Consider the following 22301-nt stretch of genomic DNA (forward strand, 5'->3'; position numbering starts at 1 on the left):
CCCTGTCTCTGTGGCACTGTGCCCAGAAGCCCACCTGACCCACCCCTCCCTCTGTGGTGGGCCAAGGCACTGTCACCCCCAACCCACCCTGCACCACAGCGCACTCCAGCCTCTTCCTCCCTCTGTGAACCTGGCTGTCCTCAGCCCTCCCTGCTGATCCTTGCCCGGTGCACCCTACCGTCCCTGCTGGCTCTGTCCTGGCCAGAGCCAGGCACCTGTTTCGGGCTGGACATCAGCCCCTTCAGGCCTGCTCTCTACTCCCTCCTCCAGTTCTGGATGCCTCCTTCCACCTAGTTGCCCAGTGCTCCACATGCCCTGCACCCCAGGCTCTGCTGTGCCCAGGCCCTGGCCACACCCAGGCACTGGTGACATTTCCCTTGTGGCCGAGCAGAGGCTGCTATGAGCTCCCCATGGGTGGATGGCGGCCGCTCCGTCCTCTTCCGCCCAGCCCAGCTCAGGCCTCACACTCTGCTCAGTGACAGGGGCCGAGTGTACGGTGTGGAGACGTGTAGGTAGGTCCCGTGGGATTCAAGGCACAGCTGCCAGAGCCAGTCCTTCCTGGTCAGCACCACCCTGCATCTGGGCCACCGGTGCTTCATGGGTACCTTGTCCCCTTCGCCACACAGAGGCTCCTGGGTATGCGTCCTCCTAGGGCCTGTGGACTTTCAGATGAGGGCCCCTGGAGTGGTCTCTCTTCTGGAAAGGAGGCCTAAGGGAGCCTGCCTAGAACTAGGGTTGTGACCCTGAGTCACAGGTTAACCTTGGAGCAGATGGAGATGGTCCACAGCTGGATCACGGGCTGCCACATGTCCCTGTCCCTTGGCAGGAAGGTGTGTGCAGTGCCGGGTAGCAGAAACCCTTACCTTCCTCCACCACAGTCCCCAGCAACAGCACAGCAGCAGTGGGATCAGCAGCAGGGCTGGCAGGAATTTCAGGTAGGGCTTGATTTGGGACCCTCCTCCTGACACAGGGCGACTCTGTGGAAAAGGATGAGGCCAATAGCATGAAGGGCTGGCACTGGGCATGGCTAGGGGGCTTCTTCCTGAATGCCCACCTGGCTTCCCATCTTCCCCTCCTCCTCCACACAGTGCCAGGCATGAGGGACATCATGGAGCAGGGGCCGGCCCTGACCCTCAGGCTGCAGGCTGCACCTCTGCCCCACTCAGAGCTCTGCACTGAGCCCAGACAAGGAGGCCCAGGAGCCCCTGTGTGACCCCAGCCTCACTGCTCACCTCGGGGCCAGCACAGCTCTTCCTGAGGACACAAAGAGCTACAGGTGCCATGTTGGGGAGGCCGGGCTGCTGGGGATCCCAGGGAGGACAGGAAACTGGGGCCCCTCAGGCCTTGCTGCCCACCTCCCAGTTCTGGATCATGGGCTCACCTCACCCTCCCCGAGCCTCAGTGAGCCCCTGTGCACAGGGGTGGGAGCCACCTCCTGCCCATGCACTCAGGGGCTCAGAGAGTTTGGGGGAGCCCAGCTCAGGCCCCATGCACACAGGTGAAGTAAGGGGTGTCCGTGGTTGTCACAGTGAAGGTTCACAGGCTGCCTGGCTGGCCTCCCCTGAGTCAAGGGCTAGGTCGGGGAGGATGCACAGGGGACAGGGCTGAGAGCACAGAAGGGGCAGTGCTGGCTGTGGGCTGGCAGATCCCAGGTCTGCACCTGCTCTCTCTCCTGTCTGTGCTGTCCCCACACAGCTGTAACAGGTGGGCCCTGAGATCAGATGCTACCCTGTGTGTGGCTATGCAAGGATCGGCCAAAGCAGACACATGGGGGCGATCACTCTGTGGGTCCCCACGGGCTGAGCCTGGACCTGGGTGGCAGTGGTGAACAGCCCTCTTCCTCCAGGGAGGTCCTCCCACCCTTGGCCCTGCCTGAGGGCTGGTGACAGGGCTGGAAGAAGCCCCTTGTTGGAGCAGCATCTTCCCTCCCAGGGTGTCTGACTGTGCTGAGCTGACACACCTGGACAGCATCCCCAAGCCCAAGAGGGAGGAAAGCTCTGTGGGCGACAGAGCAGGCAGGGGGCTAATGGGAGCTGAGGCAGGAGGAGGGCAGGAAGGGGCAGAGTGCACTGCAGATGACCGGGCTGTCACCATGCAGGCTTCAGCCTGGGCTCCTGCGTGGCTTTGGGCCATCACTGTATCTGGGGCACTGATTCAGTGACACAAACTCCTACCCCAGCTGGTGGGGCTCCAGATTCCTGTGCCTATGACACCCATGTGCCAGGACTGGGTGCCTTGGACCTTTGGATAGGCTCCAGGCAGAAGCTTCCTCCTCCCCGAGTGGCCGAGGGAGAACCCAGGTGGGGCCCAGGGTCTGTGTGCTCAGTTGCTGTCTGTATTGCTGAGACCCCCTGCCTTGACTTCCCCAGGTGGATTGTGTCCACTTCAGGGCTCACCAGAGTCGGGGAGTGCAGTCCTTCCGTGGGGTTCACACAGTTGGTGCTGGTGATTTTGAATTTGTTCCCAATGAAGCTGGTGCCATTGTTCAGGCTGAGGTCAACAGGGAGCTTCCTGTGCACAGAGATGCGGCAGATGGTGAGCACCAGCTGGGGTGCTGCAGCCCAGGGCCACCCTCTCTAGAGTCCCAGCATCTGGAGCTCCCAGAGGGAGGGCAGGTGGGTCCTGAATTCTCCTTCCAGTCACTGCAATGCCAGCCTCAGCAAGGGCTGCAGCTCAGGCAGTGAATGGCCCTCACGGTGGATGGTGCCATCCTCGCCATGGCTGAGGGACCAGGGAGGTCTGAACAGCATCACCGTCACACTTCTATCACGCGCTGTGTGGTCCTGGCCAGGAAAGGTGACCTGGAGGAAAGGCAGCCATGCCTGGCCCAGCCTCTCCTGCACCTGCCCTCAGCAGTGCCTGGGCCTCTGTGCGTCCCTGGGCACCTTGAAGGTCACCCCCAAGGGCATGTGGGGAGGGCGCCTCAGCCCAGAGCAGGCCGACCCCAGGACAGGAGATGGTGGCAAACAGGCCACACTGTCCCCACCTCTAGGACCCAGAACCACGGCACTTACCATCCAGGCTCATCTATCCTCGGCCCAGGACAGGTTATGGAAGTTTCTTCCACACTGGTGGGTTTTCTTTCTAAAAAACAATGGCACCCAGGTGTCTGTGCACCCGTCCTTCCCCCATGCCCTCCACCTGCCCTGGGCCAGCAGAGCCAACACTGAGCCCAATGCAGCACCTCCTGCCCTCCTTCCTTTCTAAGACCCCTGCTCAGCTCCTTCTCTCCTGGGCTCTGAGCAGTGCTGGTGTGTGACAGGGGAAGGCAGCGAAGGTTCCAACTTCCCAGGCTCAGTGTCAGGGATGAAGGGGACAGAGGAAACACTGCAAAGCAAGCAGCCCAAAAGGCAGGTGTATGGTGCTGGGGGGTCCAGGCCACCTGTACCGCCTTTGGAGATGCAGTTGCTCTTTGAGAGACACTGAAATATCGGCACTGAAATGGTGCCAGCCCTGGAACTGGATCACAATGCTCTGTGGTGCAGGTGGTAGGAACCCAGAGGACATGGGTAGGCACCCCAGACAGCAGGCACCAGGCTTCCAGTTCCATGCAAGTCTTGTTCCCCTTACAGGCAGGGGCCTGGTCTGTCAAGTCAGCTCTGCCTGAGCAGCAGGTTTCAGCTGAGCCGAACCAGAGCAGCAGCAGCTGGGAGCGATGCATGGGAGCAGAGGCTGGGCTGTGTGAGTGGCAGGTGCCAAGGCCTGTGGCAGGAACTGAGGGGCTTGTGGAGGAGGGAAGGACGGGAGCCCAGTGGTGGGTGTCAAGTGGAGGACTGGGTTTTGCTCCTGGTGCAGTGAATCCTTGTGGGTGCGCAGATCCTGGGCACCGTGTGGACGGCAGTATCGTGGGACTAGCTGGGGGACTGGGTGTGAGAGGACCAAGGGTGACCCTGGGATTTGACCATAGGGACCAGGTGGGGTCATCACTGAGCTGGGGCAGCCTGTGGAGGAAATGGGGGTGTTTGATGATTTCACTGTTTCCTTCCTCCCTCCGTTCTTTCCTTCTTTCCCTCCCTCCCTCACTCCTTCCCTCCTTTCCTCTCTTCCTCCAGAGCCTGACAACCATTCCATAACATGTAGGAGTGGAAACCTCCCAGTCTGGAGCCCAGTCCTCCTCACGTGGAGCTGTGCTTGCATGCCTGGGATGCTCGGGATGCCCACTCTCTGGCCTGGAGCTTCCAGGTCCAGTGTCCCCTCTGCAAGCTGGAGTGGATGGTTTCCCAGCAGCTTCTCTGTGCACCTGGCCAGGCTCAGAGCCCAGGGCTGCAGTGTTCTCCCTGTAGCAGACTCCTGCCTGGGGTTCCAGCTCTCAGGGAAGAGTGTGGAGGACCAGGTGAGACAGATGCTGCTGTGAGGCCAGCCCAGGCTCACACCAGCCTGCCGAGGGCGAGACCTACTCCAACCCGCTCCTGGGGTGCTGGGGTTTACCAATACCCACTTTGCAGAGGAGGAAGGGTCCCTGCTCCCCCTGTCCCCTAACCTCATGGCATCCTCTGGGAATGGTCAGCCCTGGCTGGAGGCTTCCAGTACTGAGGGGAAGGATGTCCTGAGGGAAACATGTGACCTAGAGGCAACCAGGAGCCACTTACCAAAGATGGTGCCACCGAACTTGAATCTGCAAATAACCTGGTCTGGGCCTTTTGCATTACGAAAACCTTGTCCTCTGATGACCACCGTGTAGGGCTCTGCAAGGATACATTCAAACTGGGAGTGTGGGAGTGGGGCTCTGGGTTCACAGCAGTCACCCCCAGGGGGACTCTCAGTGTTCCAAGAGGTGGCAGCTGTATGTGAGCACCTGTAACCCCCAGACCAGATGCAGCAGAACCAGCCTTGAAAATGTGGGAGCCCTCCTCCTCCCACCATCCAGACCACAGCACCATGACAGGCACCCAGCTTCCAGGGACCACCTCAGCTGGGGCCTCCACCCTGAATTCCCATGGTTCCCATTGAAGTCCCCAGGAGCAGGGCCAGGATGGGAGCACCAGAGGCCCCTGTCCTACCAGGAGGGGGGCTCATGGGGGTCAACACCTCCACATCTAGCCTTTTCCTGACCCATAAGGAACACAGTCCATGGCCCTGTGGACCCAAAAGCCCCTCACTCTACCAGCATGGCCCTCCCTGCCCCTTAGCCTAAGCCACAGGGGACAAGAGAGGGCAGCTGGGCAGCTCTGCAGCACCCAGGCTGGGTTCCTGTGGGTCTTCCAGTTGCAGTTCCCAGCTACTTGGCCTGACAGCAGCTCCTGGCCCAGGCCTGTATCCTTCCTGTCCCCATGGCCCTGGAGTGGCCCCAGGTCACCCAGCCCAGGACCCTGGCCTGCAACAGCCCTGTCCCTCAGCCCCTGCACATGGACTGGCTCTCCATGCTGGCCTGAGTACCCAGCCCATTCTGTGTCACCTGGGGCCCAGGCTCCTGCCTCAGCTTGCCCCTGAGTCACTATGTGTATGGCAGCTCTGCTCAGGACACCCAGGAGTGTAACAGGTCAGCAGTGGAGCTGGTGTCTGGAGGCACCTGTCACCTCAGCTCTGTGGCTGGGAGGAAGCAGTGGCAGCTCCTGTCCTCACCTGGGGTTTCTCTGGCTGCCCAGACGTCAGGGCCTGTGTGTCAGGGCAGCTGATCTGCTGAGGTGCTTCACACCAGAAGCAGGAGAGACCCTGGGGTGAGGTCCCTGACCCAACTCCACCCAGCACTGCAGCCCCCACCCTGCCCTGCATCAGAGGGGCTCAGGTGCAGAGCCGAGGTCCAGGGTGGAGAGGTCAGGACCAGGCATCCTCAGCTCCTATCCACATCCTGATGCTATGCCATCACACTCTCTGTCCCCCAATGTCCCCACAGTGCTATTTCTATCCATCGGAGACCACACTGTAGCCCAGCTGTTTGGCACCTTATCCCTCCCCTGGGCCATGGGTGGCAGAGCTCAAAGTGGGCACAGTTCTGTCTTCCCACAGCCTGCAGTCATGGTGCCTCCCACAAGGGACACAGAAGCCAGGACCCAGCAGCTGCAGCAGCCAAGATGCCACTTGTGGGAGGAAGAGCCTGACCCTCCCTGTCCCCTCCACCTGGGTGTCAGAAGCCAGCCACATGGGGATGATGGCTGCATACATAGTGCCCATGACAAAGAGAGGTGGCCTCCCTCTAGACCACTTAGGAGCATCCTCAGTGCACCAAGGCAGGGACCTGGGCTGGACTGGGGGCATCCATGTCACTTCCAGCCTTGGGGACAGGCACTGCTCTTTCCCCATGGGCTCGAGGTGCACCTGGTTGTGTATGGAAACTAGGTCAAGTGTGGAGGTTTCCTTCTCTCTCCAGCCCAGGGATGGATGCTGAATTTGTACAATGCTTTTGTTTCATCCCATGTGGTGACACCTTGTGTCTGTCTCCATTTGGGGGTGTGGAAACTGTCTATATTTCAAACCCCATATCTGCCCATCCCTTCTTGCTGAGCACTAGCTGCCGTGTCTGTGTTGGCCTGTTTAAACACTGCTCTGTCCCATTACTGGGTGTCCTTCAGCATTTCTAAAACAAACTTTTCCTACATTCACAATTAAACTTTGTGTTGTGATAAGTTTGAACAGTGACTGTACACATACACCTACACTGTCGCCAGACACACAAGTGTACAAACCCAGTGCACAGTCAGGCTAAACATCCACTTACACCACACATGAGATGCATACCATACCCTCAGAAAGACAAACATACCCATCCGTGTACTCTCTGCTCCATGCACAATCACACCACACCATGAACACTACACAACCACCATGCAGATGCACCATGCACCCAAATACCGTGCTCCCAACATAGGTACAACAACCCACACACATACTACAAACACACAATGTGCACGGCATAAGAACACAATGCTATACTCACACCATACTTTCCACATACATACTTCACATTCCAACATACACACTGCATTCATACACAACATATTTTGACAAACATACCCCCACACACCAAACATAACACACACTGCACATATATGCATATGCTCATACCTTATGTACCTACAAACCAGAAATACACTCCAATGTCACACTCCCTGTAGAAGCACCACACACCACAAACACACATGTCACAATACCATACACACATTCCATACCTCGTAACCACTCACAAATAGTCACGCCCCACACCCTCCACAAAACACTACATGATTCATATACAGCCACCTCACACGACATACACATTCTGGAAACTCAGCACTCTCGTACTCACTAAACACCATACACACCACCAATCATATACGCACATACCACACACATCGTGTACCATATGTAAACTCAGAGATACACCACACATCACAAAAGCATATCATTCTATACAGACATACTTCATTCCCTCCCACATACCCCACACAACACATCACAACCACAATATAAACGGACCAGACAGCCTCTGACCATAACCATGTGTGCCACTGCCTCCATAAACCTCACACACTTCACATACATCACACATGCTGCACACACTGCACATATACCACACACATCACAAATACACTCACATCATGCACACATCACACATACAACACACACATCACACATACCACCAACACCAAGTGCCCTCCACACACATCACACACACTCATCTCCCACACCACACACATCACACACAAGCACAACAGTCCCACACCATCCATTTCCTCACATCCCATGGCACACACACTATGGAGACACACACCACACATTGCAAACCCAGCACACAGACTCCTCCAACACGTATTACACCAGTACATATAGGGTACTTGCTACACAACCTGACACTTTCTCCACACTCATACCACACACTCATACCACATCTACACACATCCCCATCACCTTCTTCCCTAGTATACCACAAACAAATGTTATTAATATGTCACCTAGACACACAAACAACACAAAGCCCCTACATGCATTTCATATACACATTCTAATACATATGCCACAAACCCCTGCCCATGAACCACCCACAAACAATACATACACACATCACACACCAAAGAAGGGCCACAGGCTACCCAAACAAAAGCACAAAAAGTATACACAAAGCACCCACACAAAAACACATGGCACCACAATCACCTGTTCACACACACACACAAACACACACACACACACACAAATACCTACAATGACGGATTGAGCTGTCTGCTGGTTCCCAAGCCCACAGCCCTTACCTCCCACACACAAGTTGGACGGCTCCACCGACGTCACCTCAAGACAGGACTTGGAGACAAGCTGATAACAGGGCAGAAGGAGGACGGAGTGTGACACTTGGACCTTGGAGTGATGTCCCCACTGTGCCCAGGTACCCCCACCCTGCTCACCCAGTCCACGATGTACAGCAGACCCTCGAAGCCATTGTCCACTGCGAATATGTGTCCTGGGGTGTCTGCGAGTGCCACCATCTATGTGGGGAAGAATCAGCTTGATGCCCAGGCAGGGCCTCAAGGATGCACCAGGTCTCCAGAACCAGGACAAGGACACAGTGTCTTGCCTTCAGGGCTTGGGGACAGTGGAGAGTCATACTCTCAGAGACAGACTGGCTCCTGTGTCAGGCCAGGTTCGGGGAGGGGGAAGGTCTCTACCTGCCCTGTGAGGCCCCGTGTACTCAAGCCCCTTGGTGGGCACCTGGTCTGAAGTACCTGGTCTTTGTCGTAGTCTAGCACACCCACAGTGTAAACAATGGCCCCCAAGTGCCGGGACTTGTCCGCCTACAAGAAAGGAGACATTTAGGATAATGCACCGAAATGGGTGGGGCAAAGTGCTGGTGACCACACCTGGGCTCACCTCCTCCTTTGTCTCTTCAAATGAGTCTTTCCTCAGCCTCCCCCTGGTCAGCATGATAATCACACTGGCAACTTTCTCACCTGTGTAGGAAGCAAGAAGTAGGGGCCAGGTGAGCGAGGCTCAGGAATGACCGGCAGGGGACCCAGGACCAGGGCAGACTGTCAGGACCCAGCACTGCCCACGAAGGCAGGTGGGTGCTCCTCATACTTAGGGCTCCTGGGACAGGTGGCCAGACCACAGAACCTGCCACCCAGAGACTCCAGAGTGAGAAAGGGGCCTCGCCCAGGGCCATTTTACATATGAGAAGAGAGGGGTTCAGGATCTTACCTGACCCTAGCCCTGCTGTCCCCCGGATTGCACACCCTCCTCCCTGAGGACAGCCCAGCCATGTGCCCACCAGTCTCAGCCCATTCCCGGGCACAGGAAGCAGCAGCCCCTCCTGCAGAGCAACCCAGGGAGGGGTGGTGCCGGTGCATATTTTGGGCACAGTCTGTGGGCTTCTGCTTGGGACAGCGGCCCAGCTGCTCAGCACTCTCATGCAGGGTCCTGGACAGGGGACCCCATTCTTCCCCAGCGCTGTCCCCACTGGGCCCCACCACTCTTGCCCAGAGCTGCCAGCCCACAGTGCAGAGGGATATGTGTCCCGGGCCACACAGACATTTGTGTGGTGGGAGGTGCAGGTCCAGGAGCAAGTGGGCCATGGAAGATGGGAATGGAGAAGGGGAGGAAGGTCTGGCCCTGGGGACAAGGTGGGCGCCTCATGCTGGTCCTCAGGCTGCTCAGGATCTGGACTTTCTCCTTCTGCATGCAGAGCCCAGTGAGGGACCAGGAGCTCAGAGTGACCAAGTGCCCTGGGTAGACCCATGGGGCCTCCTGTCCTGTGAGAACCATGCCGAGGCGGGCGTTCTGCCCACCAGAAGGGCTGGTCTCGGACAACTGTATTCTATTTTGGAAACTTGATGTTTCCCAGAATCTTATGTGTTGAAGGTTTGGTCCAGAGCTGCTGGTGCTGTTGGGAACTGCGGGAAACTTTATGGGGCGGGACCTCACTGGTGGAAGTTGGTAATAGGGTGAGTCCTTGAAGGATGAACCTTGTCCCTGGCTCCTTCTTGTTCTTTCCTTCTCCTGTCCATCCTGACATGAGCAGCTTTGCTCCACCACACACTGCCCACTATGGTGTTCTGCCTCACCACAGCCCAGAAACAATGGAGGCAGCTGACCATGGACTGAAGCCTAGGAAATTGTGAGCCAAAATAAACCTTTTCTACTCTTAAGTTGTTTTTCTCAGCTATTTTGTCATAGCAATGAGAAGCTAACACAGAGTTCCCAGATTTGGGGCTGGGAGGAGCCTGGAGACTGTACACAGACCTCTCTGAGAGCCACCAGCTGTGCACCCAGCTGTCTGAGGGGGTGCAGGCCACTCACCTCCAAAGTGTGATTTCATGATCTGCTTGTTTGCCTGCAAGGGAATGGACATGGGTTGGGAAAAGCACTGGACAGACATGGTCACATTCTACGCTGTTAGGTGGTTTTGCGCCTGGGTTCCAGCCTTCTCTACCTTTTCGAACCCTTTCTGCATGTATGTGTAGCCTCCAGGCAGCACCGATTGGAGTCTGTTAAGACCACTGTAGATTTTGCCTCTGAAAAAAATCAAGAAAGAGGTTGGTTGTTACAACACACCCGGAGCTGTCCCACAGCCTTGTCCATTGACCATCAGGATGGGTGGCTCTGTCCCCTGTACTGAACTGGATCATTTCCTGGAGGTCTGTTTCCTTCTCTGTCCCCAGCCTGCTTAGCCCTTTGGCAGGTGCAGTGGCTAACAGCCGGTCTCATGGGAACGCCTGATTTTCTCTGAGCTCACCCTGTCTCAGGCACCCCACTCTTGGAGACATCCCATGGGCCCCATGAGGACTTCCTGGTGAGCGTGGTAGCCAGGGATATGCAGTTTGAGGCCGGGGATCCAGGGAGACCCTCATGCCTGGTGCTGACCAGAAGCCAAGGATACCCTGGCTGAGGCCTGCTCTCCAGCAGAGAAGGCTGGGTCACATGGATCACTAGCTCAGCCTGCCCTGCTCTGTCCCCACAGCACAGACCCTGACCTGCCCCTCCTTAGCCACCAAAGGAAGGAGCCAGGCTGCTTCATGAGCAGTGTGGGCCCAGGACTTCAGTGTTCCTGACACTAAAGGCCAGAGGTGGGGACATGGCCACAGGCTGCTAAGGCGGTCAAGCCCTATGCTCAGGCTGCTGGGACCAGGCTGTCAGGGGCTGTTAGAGACAGGGTTGATTGGGGCAGGCAGCACCAGCTCTGGTGGCAGCAGTGGGACAGAAAAGGAAGACTGTGTTCAGGCTGATTGGCTGTGACAGGGCTGAGCCTGCACAGCAAGGCCACCTAGAGTGAAGACCTAAAGGGCAGCTTCTTCCTGGGGCAGAGACACTGCTGTGGGCCCAGCTCTGAGAGCCCTAGACCCATCACTGCCTGGCCCTGTCCACAAGGGGTGAAGACACAGCCAGCCCTACCCAGGGGAGGCTCAACCAAGTTCTGCCCAGCCCAGCCCCTGCCCTGTGCCCAGTACAGTCCCACTGCCCCTCAAGAATTCTGCCAGCTCCTTCTCATGCTCCACTTCCCCACCCATTGTGGCCATTCAATTCTCTCCCACACCCTGCACCAGGCCTCTCGTGTGTCCATGGAGCCAACCGCTCTCTGCTCTTCCTGTCAGCTGGACCCGGGGCAGGAGGGAGTGGCCCTGCCACAGACAGTTATGGGCCACCATGGGGGATGGTGTTGGAACAGAAGGATGGGATGACACATTTAGCTCCTGAGCACAGTATACACCCTGGTAGCATGGCACGTTCCAGCAGATCCATCAGAAACCACAACAGATCCTGATAAAACCACAAAAGCAGAAAGTTGGCATGAAGTGAGGAATTGTTCCCAAAAAGGGAAACTGCTAAATAATCCCTCGAGCTTCACTTGCTCTTAGTTAACTTATAATCACTAATTTTGGATGTCACCCAGCTGGGCAATACATTAATAGCTTCCCACAATCAGCACCTTTGATGCATGGGTCTGACAACAATTTCCTGGGTTACTTCACAGGGACTCAAAGGCACTTTAGCTGAGAACCACTGATTCTTCTCTTGAGCCTTGTGATGGTTAGCTGAGTGTCTGCTTCATTTGCTTGGCATCTGCCTGTGGGATTGGTGGAGCACCTTTCTGGGTGTGCCTGGGTGGGTCACGGAGGTGTGACCTTGGGTCCTATGTATGGTGTCTGGCTGCTTCCTGTCTGGCGCTATTCTCCTGCTCTGTCTCATGGCTGCCATGAATTAAGCAGCTTTGTTCTAACACACCCTTCTACCATGCTGTTCCTGGCATGCAGCCAGCCCATCATGGATTGAATCTCCTTAAAACATGAGCTAACTTAGCCTCTCCTCCTTGAAGTAGTGGGTGTTGGGTATTGTGTCTAGCTGAATAAGACAAGTCCACAGATGTCTGATGGGTAACTGCAATGGGACAAAATGCTTGACATAGTGCATGTTCATGTTTTCTGTCCCTTTTTCTGCCACAGCCCTAGAGCCAGACTCTACCCAGCTCTGTACAGGAACATGTTGGTCATTTAAGAAATATTCTGTCCAAGACTATGCTACAGGGTTAACTCAGCTTGTTGTCCCTTGGAGCTGGTGCTTTCAATCCATCCTTGGACTCTCAGCAGCTCCAACACTGAATGTCCTTCAGCCCTATCATACTATACAAGATGATGACACCAGCTATAAGAGTAACTCAGGAGTTCCTGAGTCAGTTGACCACCCGTGAGCCCCCCAAGTATGAGGCCAGGATGATTTGTGCAGGATGATGGCACCAGGTACATGAACATTCAACAGCCTCGATGATGAGTTCACCATGACCATAAAGTGATCCATGTTAGTCACAAGAAGAAACATTGTTTGGAACTGAGCACCCAGCATGGGAATCCCTGCACTTCAGCCAACCCCTGCAAATCAACACACACCTGCTGCTCCTTTGCTCTCTGAACACACCCTGGCCCTCACTCAATCAATTGCTGGCTTCCTTTGGCCAAAGCCTCAATTAGGCTGAATGTCTCCACCCCATACTCCATGCGCCCTTAAAGCTTTGCCTGTGCACAGTGTGTGCACTGCCAATGTTGACCCAGTCTCTTTTCTATTGTCCCTGGGTCAAAAGATCCTTATGTCCAGTGTCACTGTCCTCAGGCCCCAGGGCTTCCTGTCCCTCCCTTCCCTGAGTGCTGGCTTGTCCTTCACTGTCTTCCCCTGGCTTCTCCCCAGGGCCCCACAACTCCAGGCTAAGAGTGCCCACCTCTCCTCTGTGCTCCTCCCTCTCAGGGTTTGAATCCATTGCTATCCCTCACCCTACAGCTGATCAGCAGCTCTCCAGCATCCTCCTGGGTCTCTGCATCTCTGGGCACATTGAGCCACCTCCCCCTGATGTTGGTTTCTCAGGTATCCCTGTTGAGGCCTACTGGGGGGTAATGCTGCCCTGCAACAAGGCCCCCCCAGCCCTCTCTGTGCCCCACTGGCCCTGGGCAGAGGGTGACCTGTCACAGTAGGCCCCACACAGGCCAAGGTGCTTATAGGAGTCTTGTCTGCTCCGCCAGCCCCCTGGATCCCCCAGGTCCCCACAGCCAGCCCAGGAAAGAACTCAGGTCTGTTGGAGTCTGGGCAGACATGTGGACTTTGGGATGGCAGGGTCTGTGGGTACCAGTACAGCAGGACTGTGAGGGGCTGGGCATCAGGCTGGAGGCCAGTGTGGATCCCTAAGGATCCCAACCAGCCCATCCCATGCATGGATGAGGCCCCACAGAGCCGGCAGTGGAGCCCTCAGTTCCCCACAGTTCCTGTGGCCTGATCCCCAGCCCTCCTCAGGTCACCTACCTGTCTGCAGTGAGAGGCACGATGACTTCGGTATCTGTGGAGACGACAATGAAGGACATGCGCAGGTTGGGGCTGCAAGGAACCAGGGCAGTAAGAAACCCATGCATTTGACCCCAGGAGACTGCCTGGGATGAGGGGCAGTCTCTGTGCGCACCCCTCTGCGCCCTGGGCTCAGAGAACCTCAGCGAGAGGTGCTGCAGCCTATGGGGACATGGGCCCCAGGGAGGGTCAGGGTGGCCTCACAACCACACCTCTGCTCCAGCACCCCAACACACAAGCAAGCACATGATAGACACATAGGTGTGCCCACAAATACATACACACTCATCCACACAAGCTCACACACTCATGGGCCCTCACATCACACACATCCAGTCTCACACTCATGCACACACCAGTCACACACACACACAAACACACTAAAGAGGACAGACCCTCTGCACTCCTTCATGAGGCCTCCCTCCCATCTGTCTCTCTGCTGCTGCTACTTTTGTATCTCTAGCCTTTTTTCCTCTTCCCAAACCCTCCTTCCTTCCAGCTCAGGAAGTCCCACTCCCTGTGGGCACCATTCACAAGGCCTTCCCTTCCTGTTGCTGACCACTGCCTTTGGTCCAGGACCTCTGACCCTTGCAAGGTGGCTGCAGCCTCCCTGGCTGAGCTGACCTCTGCTCCTGTTCTTGTTCCTGGCTCTATTCACCCACAGTTGCCAGGGTTTTTCTTGGCGCACATCACTCCCCTGCCCATGAACCTTCCATGGCTCTCTATGGCTCAGAGGAAGAATTCAAGCCCCTCCTTGGCCTGGCAGAGTCAATCCTGGGGGCATTGGCCCCAAGCTACTTGTGAGGATTTGTCTCCAGCCCTCCCCTGAGTTACCCACACTCCTCAGCCTAAACAGACCCCCCACTAGAGGGCACCCTGAGGGTTACTGTGACCCTGACTTTTCTCCAGCCGTCAAGGTCAAGTTCACTTCCCACCTCCTCTGGGAAGCTGCCCAGGACCACTTCCCTCTAGGAATCCTTGCTTTCCCCTCTAACCTTCCTGGCACACACTCTGTCCCTTTCCTTTGGCCCTGAGCACCCTGTGTCCAGGTGGCAGCTACTGAGTTGCTCTCCTGACTTCCTTCCCAGCCTGGGGGTCTGGAGGGCAGACAGTGTCCCTGCAGGTGCCCAGGCTCTGAGGCAGGACAGGCACACAGCTGAGACCCAGAGGACCAGTGCACTCTGTCCCCTTTCCTGCCTGGTCACGCTGGGCTCTGTGTCCCCACCCAAGGGACCCCACCAAGTCTAATCAATGCTCAGGCAGCCTGCACCATGGAGAAGCGTACTTTTTAAATCTTGCCACCAATTCTGCCACAAATGAATGAACGTTATTCCAGTTGTCGTCCACACTGCCAGACCTGATGACAAAGGAGACACAAATTAGGGCATGAGATGCCTTCATCACCCAGAGCAGCTTCTTTCTCCGTCACCTCTCTGCAGGATCCTTGACACTGGCTCCCATCCCAATGCCTCGGACAACAGTGGGTTATCCTGGAGGTGACTGTCATCAGGACCACCAGTGGGCAGAGGCTGGCCAAGCAGGTCATCTACTGGGATTGAGGAACCTCTAGGAAAAGAGATGCTGGTCACACTAGCTGAGGGCTGTGGGGACAGGAAGTGGAGGAAGAGGATGTGACTGAAGAGGTCCTTGAGCACCTCTGCTTCTTGGGCTCTCTGGGTCTCCACTGGCCTTGGTGTGACCTTCCCAGCTCCCTGTGGGTGTGTAGAGACCTTGGCATCACAGCCATGGGAAGCCTTTGAGAGCCATCACCAGGTCCAGAGGTGACCAGACATGGCTTGTGGTTCTCCTGCTGGACTCCTGAGTACCAAATGTTAGAGCTGCCCTTGGGGTGAAGAACCTGCTCAGCTTTGTCACCAGCCTGTAGTCCAGCCCCTGCAGGCCCAAGGGGCCTTTTCCAGCAGGCACTGCTGGGAAAAGGGAACAGGCTGGCCACTGCTGCCCTGGTGCCCACACTGTGGACCAGCAGGGATGGCTGCAGGCTCTTCCCATCCCCACTCCAGCATCCTGCTCCATTGTGTCCCACTCTGTCCCCAGATGGAGAGTGAGGAGCAGGAGGAGCCTGGGGCCTCGTGACTCCTGTCCAGTGGGAATCAGTCACATCTGCCCTATGTCCCTGGCAAAGGTCTCTGAGTCCCCACAGCTCTGCCGATGAAGCATCATAGGGCAGAGGAGAATTGCGCCTGGTGAGTGAAAGGCACCTGCCCGGAGACCATCTTCTCCCCTCCAGAGATGATGGTGCCCACAAATGGGAACCTCTGAAGGTCACACAAACGTGTGGTGACTGTAGCACACCAAGAGCCACCTCTTTCTGTCCCATCTACTGCCTCCACTGGGCTATGTCTAAATCAGTGTGGACTCTAGGAGGAAATGAAGGCCTAGATGATTCGAAACGTATCAGGATGATTTCTCTGAGCATGTGTGTCCCAAGCCCTGTGCTGTGTGCTTCCATCCAGGGAACACTCACATCAGCTCATTCCCTTTTACAGGAGAGGAAACCTAGTCTCTCACACATTAAGAAAACCCTGACAGTCTCCACGCCCAACCTAGATCTGAACTCAGTCTTTCTCCACACCCCGTGCATTATTCGCTGCACTTGGCAACTCTTTGGGACACATTGCTGTCCCACAACTGCTAATGGAGCAATGAGCTCCCCTTCCATGAGGGCCAGGAGTACTATAGTCCCCGGGGCTGATGGTCTGTGCCAGGCCCTCCTGACTGAGATGGGAAACAGGTGCAAAGGGTGCCTTCTTTCACCCTAGCTGCAGCAGCCAGTAGGTGGGAATGGCAAGTGGCAGGTCTAGGGCAGGAGGGGAGGCACCCAGCAGACAAGCCTCCATCCAGGAGCTCAGCCTGGGCACGGGGGCTGAGCTGCCCCCCTTCCTCCCTCAGAGAGATTTCAGAGCCCAGCTCAGGTTCCAGCCTCAGGCGAGTGTGGCCGAAGGACTTGGCCCGTCCTAGCCTTGAAGATGCCTTGCCTGTCCTCTTGCAGAGGCAGGAGGCATGTGGACTGGGGCTGGGGTGGGAAATGAGGAGCCTCAGCTCTGGAGCACATCTCCTTGGGCCTGTCTAGTCCTCCCACTTCCTTCGACTTTAGGAAAAAGGGAAAGGAGAATTTTCCCACCCTCTGATAGTTTGCTGCAGAGTTTTGACTGAACTTTCCCAAGTCATGAAGCTTCTTTCAGCCTCAACTTCACCCTCGTTGAGTTGAGGGCACAGAACTGACTTCCTCAAGCTGTTGGGAGGCTTACAGTGTCCACATCAGTAGGCACACAGCAAGTGTCCAACTAATGCTATTCCACATCCCCACCTGTGCCCACAGCCCTGCTCATCCATCCCACATGCAACAGGGTGGCGGCTGAGAGGGGCTTTGGGGTCTTGGCCTGATTAGGCTGTCAGTGTCCTGGGTGCCCATCCTCCCCAACTCTGATGCCCAAAGGCAGCCACCACCCAAGCTGTGCTAAGGATCCAAGGGCACTACCTGCCCAGGGCATCTCAGAGTCCCTGGGCTGGAAGGGAGGAGGGACTTCTCCCACAGTGGGTAGGGGGCTCCTAGGTGGCTGTTTTGGCTCAGGAGCTGGGACTAGGCCCTGTCTTCCCCACCCTCAGTGCCCACAGAGAAGGAGATGAGAGGGCCACACCTGTGACTGTGGAAAGAGCCCAGCCCAGGAAGCCCAGGTCTTGTCACCACCAGCATCCTCCAGGCACCTTGGCCCCCTAGGAGCCCACCCTGCAACAGGACATCACAGGGAGACCCCCAGGCTACTGTGCATCCAGAGGGGGAGGGCTGAGAGAGGAGGGCTGGGGACCAGGGAGGGCGTCCCCCTGCTGAGGGCTGCACAGGCTCTCATTGGGTCCCAGCCCCAGCCAGCAGGAGGGCTGAGTTTGAACCTGGCCACCTCTCCAAGACCAAGACCCACCTGCCTCCCTCTCTGACAGCCAGCAGGAGCCCCAGGGACAGCACAGCTTCCCCAGGGCCAAATGAGCCCCTGGCTGCCCTGAAAGTGGAGGGACTGTGCCAGGTCTGCACAGTGGGAGGAAGAGCAAGGCTTAGAGGAGAGGCCAGTGGGCAGGGATGCAGCCCCCCCCGACCCCAAAGCCATAGGTGGTCTCTCCCACAGAACCCGAAGGGCTCTGGCTGTCTCTTGCAGAGGCTGGAGTCCCATGAGGCCTTGTCCTGCCTGTAATGACTGGGAACCGCTGCTTCCTGGGGTCAGGTGGAAGGATGACCTAGGGGACACTCACTTGTCCAGGATGAAGTAGAGGTCGAAGGAGCCCCCACAAACACTGTCCTGACTCTGGTGCCAGTATTGCCTAGCTTCCAGATTATAGGTCATGATGCCGTATGGATTGGGGCCTAGGGATCTCCCTGAGCAGAGCAGGGGCAGGAGTAGCAGCAGTAGGAGCAGGAGGAAGAGCACAGAGCAGGGCACACAGGGGCTGTGCCTCCCCATTTTGTTGCCTGTCTCTGTGACCTCCTTGCTCATGGGACCCTGTCCAGAGCCCAGGGAGGCCAAACACCAGCCACCTCGGGCCTCCTGCGTGGCCACCTCCTCTGTGCCCAGGGACCAAGGCCCCTGGAGCCCTGTCACCAATGCGCAGTGGGCCCACACCAGTTCCCTCTGAGAGCACAGTGACTGAGGACACTGCTTCCCTCGGTGTCCAGACACGGACTGTCCCCAAGGCCCTCCCCCCACCCCAGGGCAGAATACCCTGTGGTTATGATGGACAGAATGGTTGGCATGGTGACTTTGTGACCTGCAGCTCTGCCCAGGGACCTGCTTGTTGACAGCATCAGGATCATGGTCAGCATCATGACCACATGCAGGTCCCTGGGCGGAGCTGTAGGTCACAAAGTCACCATGACAACCATTCTGTCCATCATAATCCCAGTGTTTTGCCTAGAGCAGGAGGAAGGGCCTTGGGGACAGCTGGCGGCAGGACACCTGGGGCAGCAGTGTTCCCAGTCTCTGTGCTCCGAGAGGGAACTTGTGTGGGCACACAGGGCATTGGTGACAGGGCTCCAGGGGCCAGCCAAGGTCCCTGGGCACAGGGGAGGTCGTCAACCAGGAGGCCCTGGGGCAGGGTTCATGAGCAAAGAGGTCACAGAGACAGCCAAGAAAATAGGAAGTCATGGCCCTAGTTCTGTGCTCTTCCTCCTGCTTCTGCTACTGTTACTTTCAGCCCTGTTTAGCACAGGGAGCCCCTGGATGTAGTTGCCAGCTGGAGAAATGTCCAGGGACTCGGCCTGGGCTCCGGAAGTTTCCAACCCCAGGTCTCAGTGCACAGCTGGCATAAGAGGAATGCAGATCAGCCGTCATGCCCGGGCGTCTCTGACATCTACTTCATCCTGAACAAGTGAGTGGTCCTCAGATCCTGCCTCCACCCAACTCCAGGAAGAAGCAGTCCCAGTCAACGCAGGCAGGATGGGGCCTCAGGGAAACCCCATGTCTGTAAGAGGACTGGCAGGGCCTCCAGTGCTCAGCCCCCAGCACAGGCCTCAGTGACTTCCTTATGTCCTCAAGTGGGGGTGTCACAACAGGGGTGGGCTCTGGGTGGCTCTGGCCCTGCAGCAACATGGCCCAGCCCTGGGTCCTGCAGGGCTCTCAGTCACTGGGCCCCAGGAGCCACCTCCCAGCCCTGGGAGAAGCTCCAGCAGGGATCTTTGGGAGAGACCATCTATGGCCTCTGGGGGGAACTCAGCTGCATCCCTTTCCAGTGGCCTCTCCTCTAAGCCTTGCTCTTCCTCCCACCCTGCAGACCTGGCACAGTCCCTCCACTTTCAGGGCAGCCAGGGGCTCATTTGGCCCTGGGGAAGCTGTGCTGTCCCTGGGGATCCTGCTGGCTGTCAGAGAGGGAGGCAGGTGGGTCTTGGTCTTAGAGAGGTGGCCGGGTTCCATCCCAGCCCTCCTGCTGGCTGGGGCTGGGACCCAATGAGAGCCTGTGCAGCCCTCAGCAGGGGGACGCCCTCCCTGGTCCCCAGCCCTCCTCTCTCAGCCCTCTCCCTCTGGATGCACAGTAGCCTGGGGGTCTCCCTGTGATGTCCTGTTGCAGGGTGAGCTCCTAGGGGGCTAAAGTGCCTGGAGGATGCTGGTGGTGACAAGACCTGGGCTTCCTGGGCTGGGCTCTTTCCACAGTCACAGGTGTGGCCCTCCCATCTCCTTCTCTGTGGGTACTGAGGGTGGGGAACACAGGCCCCAGTCCCAGTTCCTGAGCCAAAACAGCCACCTAGGAGCCCCCTGCCCACTGTGGAGAAGTCCCTCCTCCCTTCCAGCCCAGGGGCTCTGAGATGCCCTGCACAGGCGCTGCCCTTGGATCCTTAGCACAGCGTGGGTGGTGGCTGCCTTTGGGCATCAGAGTTGGGGAGGATGGGCGCCCAGGGTGCTGACAGCCTGGTCAGGCCAGTCCTGCTGGAGAGTGGGCATGACCTCAAGGCCCTTCTTGGCCACCACCCTGTTGCATGTCTCTGCTTGCTTCCCTAGGCCCTGCTGTGAGGATCCAGGGTCCAACCCAGCCCTGGGATGGATGAGCAAGGCTGCTGGGACCAGTGGGGATGTGGAATAGCATTAATTGGACACTTTCTCTGTGTCAAGCAATGTGCCAGGCACACAAACCACTCTCAAGCAGCTAGCCATGGCTTATCTGGCAGGTCAGAGGTGAAGGGCTTGCTGGGTAGGGTACAGGGTAGGGACAGGTGGGCCTGGTTACTGCTCTGAGCCCTGACTCATGACTCTTGGGCTCATGACCTTCTACACTTGGCAGTGGGTGCTGATTCCCATCCCTGGCAACATTAGCCTGCCCAGGCTGCCCTTGTCTAAGAGGTCAGTGTTCTGAGCCTCCCGGACCTCCCTGCTTCTGGTGAGGACCCTGCTAGCTCACTGGACACCTGTTTGGGGGTGACCCAGAAGGCTCTGTGTTTGGACCTCAGTAAACACAGGTGAGGGAAGGTGGGGGTGTGGCTCTGAGTTTTGTCGGCAGGCATTTCCTTGGTTCTATCTCACTGGCTAGGTGTTGGGTACTCAGAGCTCAGAGAGAGCTGTAGATTGAGAAAACCTCCGCCCACTGAGGGGCAAGGTCAATCTCTTCCAGGCCTCCTGGGTAGCAGGGACCTGTTATTTCTCTGTCTCCAGGCCCCCAGCGATGGGCACATCAAGTACCAGGACTGTCAGCACTGGCTAACACTGTTTGCCTCATCTGCACCCTTTGGTGTGCAGATGGTGTGCAAGGGAATCAGTTTGTCCACCATCTTCAATCCCTGCTACCTAGGCTCTCCGCTCTGAAGCGAGCTCTGCATGTGCCGAGCACCAGTTTCCACACTGCCACCAAATGTCTCCAGACTCCAGTGTCTTTGACAAAGCCTGATGTTTTGCTGTCTTGCTTTGCTCTGCTTTTCAGTGTATTCCCCAGGAATACTTTCTGCTCTGGGCTTACACGTCCCCAGGCTCTGGTCCTTCCTTCCTGCAGCCTGGGCCTTGGACTTCAGGCTAACCTGAGCTGTGGGTCGAGTGTGTGCACAGTAGGTGTTAGCATCCCCACTGCCCCTGAGATGGGGCCAGCTCTGAGTCAGGGTGGAATGGGCTTGAAGAGGTTAGGCAGCATGTCCATGACGCACAGTAGAGGCTGAACTTGGTTCTTCCAACTGGAGCCTTCCTGGTCTCCAGCCCATGCTATGAGGTTTTCTGTTGTTGCTGTTATTTATAAGCTGCTTTTGTGATGGTATGATATGCATTATATATTCACATCCTTTGCCAATTTTTTAATTGCATCTGGATACTAATCCTTTATCAGATAGATGATTTATAAACATTCTCTACCATTCTAGATGAAGTCCAGTTTTAAAATTATTTTCTATTGTGGCCTGTGCTTTGGTTGTCTTATCCTAAAAATTAAATTTTGCAATGATGTAAGTTCATGGTTTGAATTTATTCTTCTTTTTTTAAGAGTAAGAAAATTTACTGGAGAATAGGAATGGAGAATAGGAATGAGGAATAGGAATAGCTTGTGAGAGACAGGAAAGATCCTGAATGGGTTGTGAATGAGCCCACTCCACTGAGAAAGTTTTATAGAGCAAAATTATGAAGTGGGTATAACCTGGGTCAAAGATATAATCAACCAATATGATTATAAGTATAGCTGTTTGGCGAATATTGATCCAAAAATAGCAAGGGCATACAGATGACATCATTAACCTATAATTCATAGTCTTAGTCTTGCTTTAGTTTCAGTCTTAGTCTTAGTAGTCTTAGTATTAGTCTTAGTCTTAGTGAGTGGGAAAGGATGGCCCACCCCTAATGAGATAATGGTTTCTTTATACAGGAAATCTCAAAAGGGTGGTAGCAATAATATCAAACTTCTGTTTATCCCTTAGGGAAGTATGCAAATTTGTCCATTGGGACTTTAATCTTCTTCAGATGTACCTGTAGCCACACTTCCTATGTGTTCTCATCTTCTGCTTTGACTCCCTTGACTAGCCCTGTCTGATTGCTTATAATATTTCTACCTAACTTAGCTGTCTATACTATTTCTCCCTCTGAAGAACTATCACTAACTGTGGTTAG

General features: G+C 56.2%; 1 protein-coding gene across 1 annotated transcript; it reads right to left on the reverse strand.

Moving 5' to 3' along the window:
- Nucleotides 1–186: 186 nt before the first annotated feature.
- LOC147828086 (anthrax toxin receptor-like) lies at nt 187–18080 on the reverse strand. Its single transcript, XM_087211165.1, has 13 exons — nt 17989–18080; nt 15011–15082; nt 13687–13758; nt 10337–10418; nt 10204–10237; nt 8779–8858; nt 8634–8702; nt 8316–8396; nt 8166–8226; nt 4590–4685; nt 3015–3084; nt 2397–2511; nt 187–977 (listed from the first exon to the last, which is right to left on the reverse strand). Exons 1-13 carry the CDS (start codon nt 18078–18080, stop codon nt 756–758), a joined length of 1146 nt encoding a protein of 381 aa, XP_087067291.1. The 3' UTR covers nt 187–755.
- Between the last annotated feature and the right edge of the window lie 4221 nt (nt 18081–22301).

The sequence above is a fragment of the Heterocephalus glaber genome, unplaced genomic scaffold (assembly GCF_053883595.1).
Source record: "Heterocephalus glaber isolate CG9 unplaced genomic scaffold, H.glaber_assembly_v1.0 deba00001360, whole genome shotgun sequence".
NCBI lineage: Eukaryota > Metazoa > Chordata > Mammalia > Rodentia > Bathyergidae > Heterocephalus > Heterocephalus glaber.

Bases quoted from the DNA above. Each gene is read 5' to 3' on its own strand.
- LOC147828086 (XM_087211165.1), bottom strand. From the start codon at position 18,080: ATGACCTATAATCTGGAAGCTAGGCAATACTGGCACCAGAGTCAGGAC. The intron at 10,419-13,686 runs GTAGGTGACCTG...GATTTTTTTCAG, and splicing joins GTGCCTCTCACTGCAGACAG to AGGCAAAATCTACAGTGGTC. The intron at 10,238-10,336 runs GTAGAGAAGGCT...ATTCCCTTGCAG, and splicing joins TGCAGAAAGGGTTCGAAAAG to GCAAACAAGCAGATCATGAA.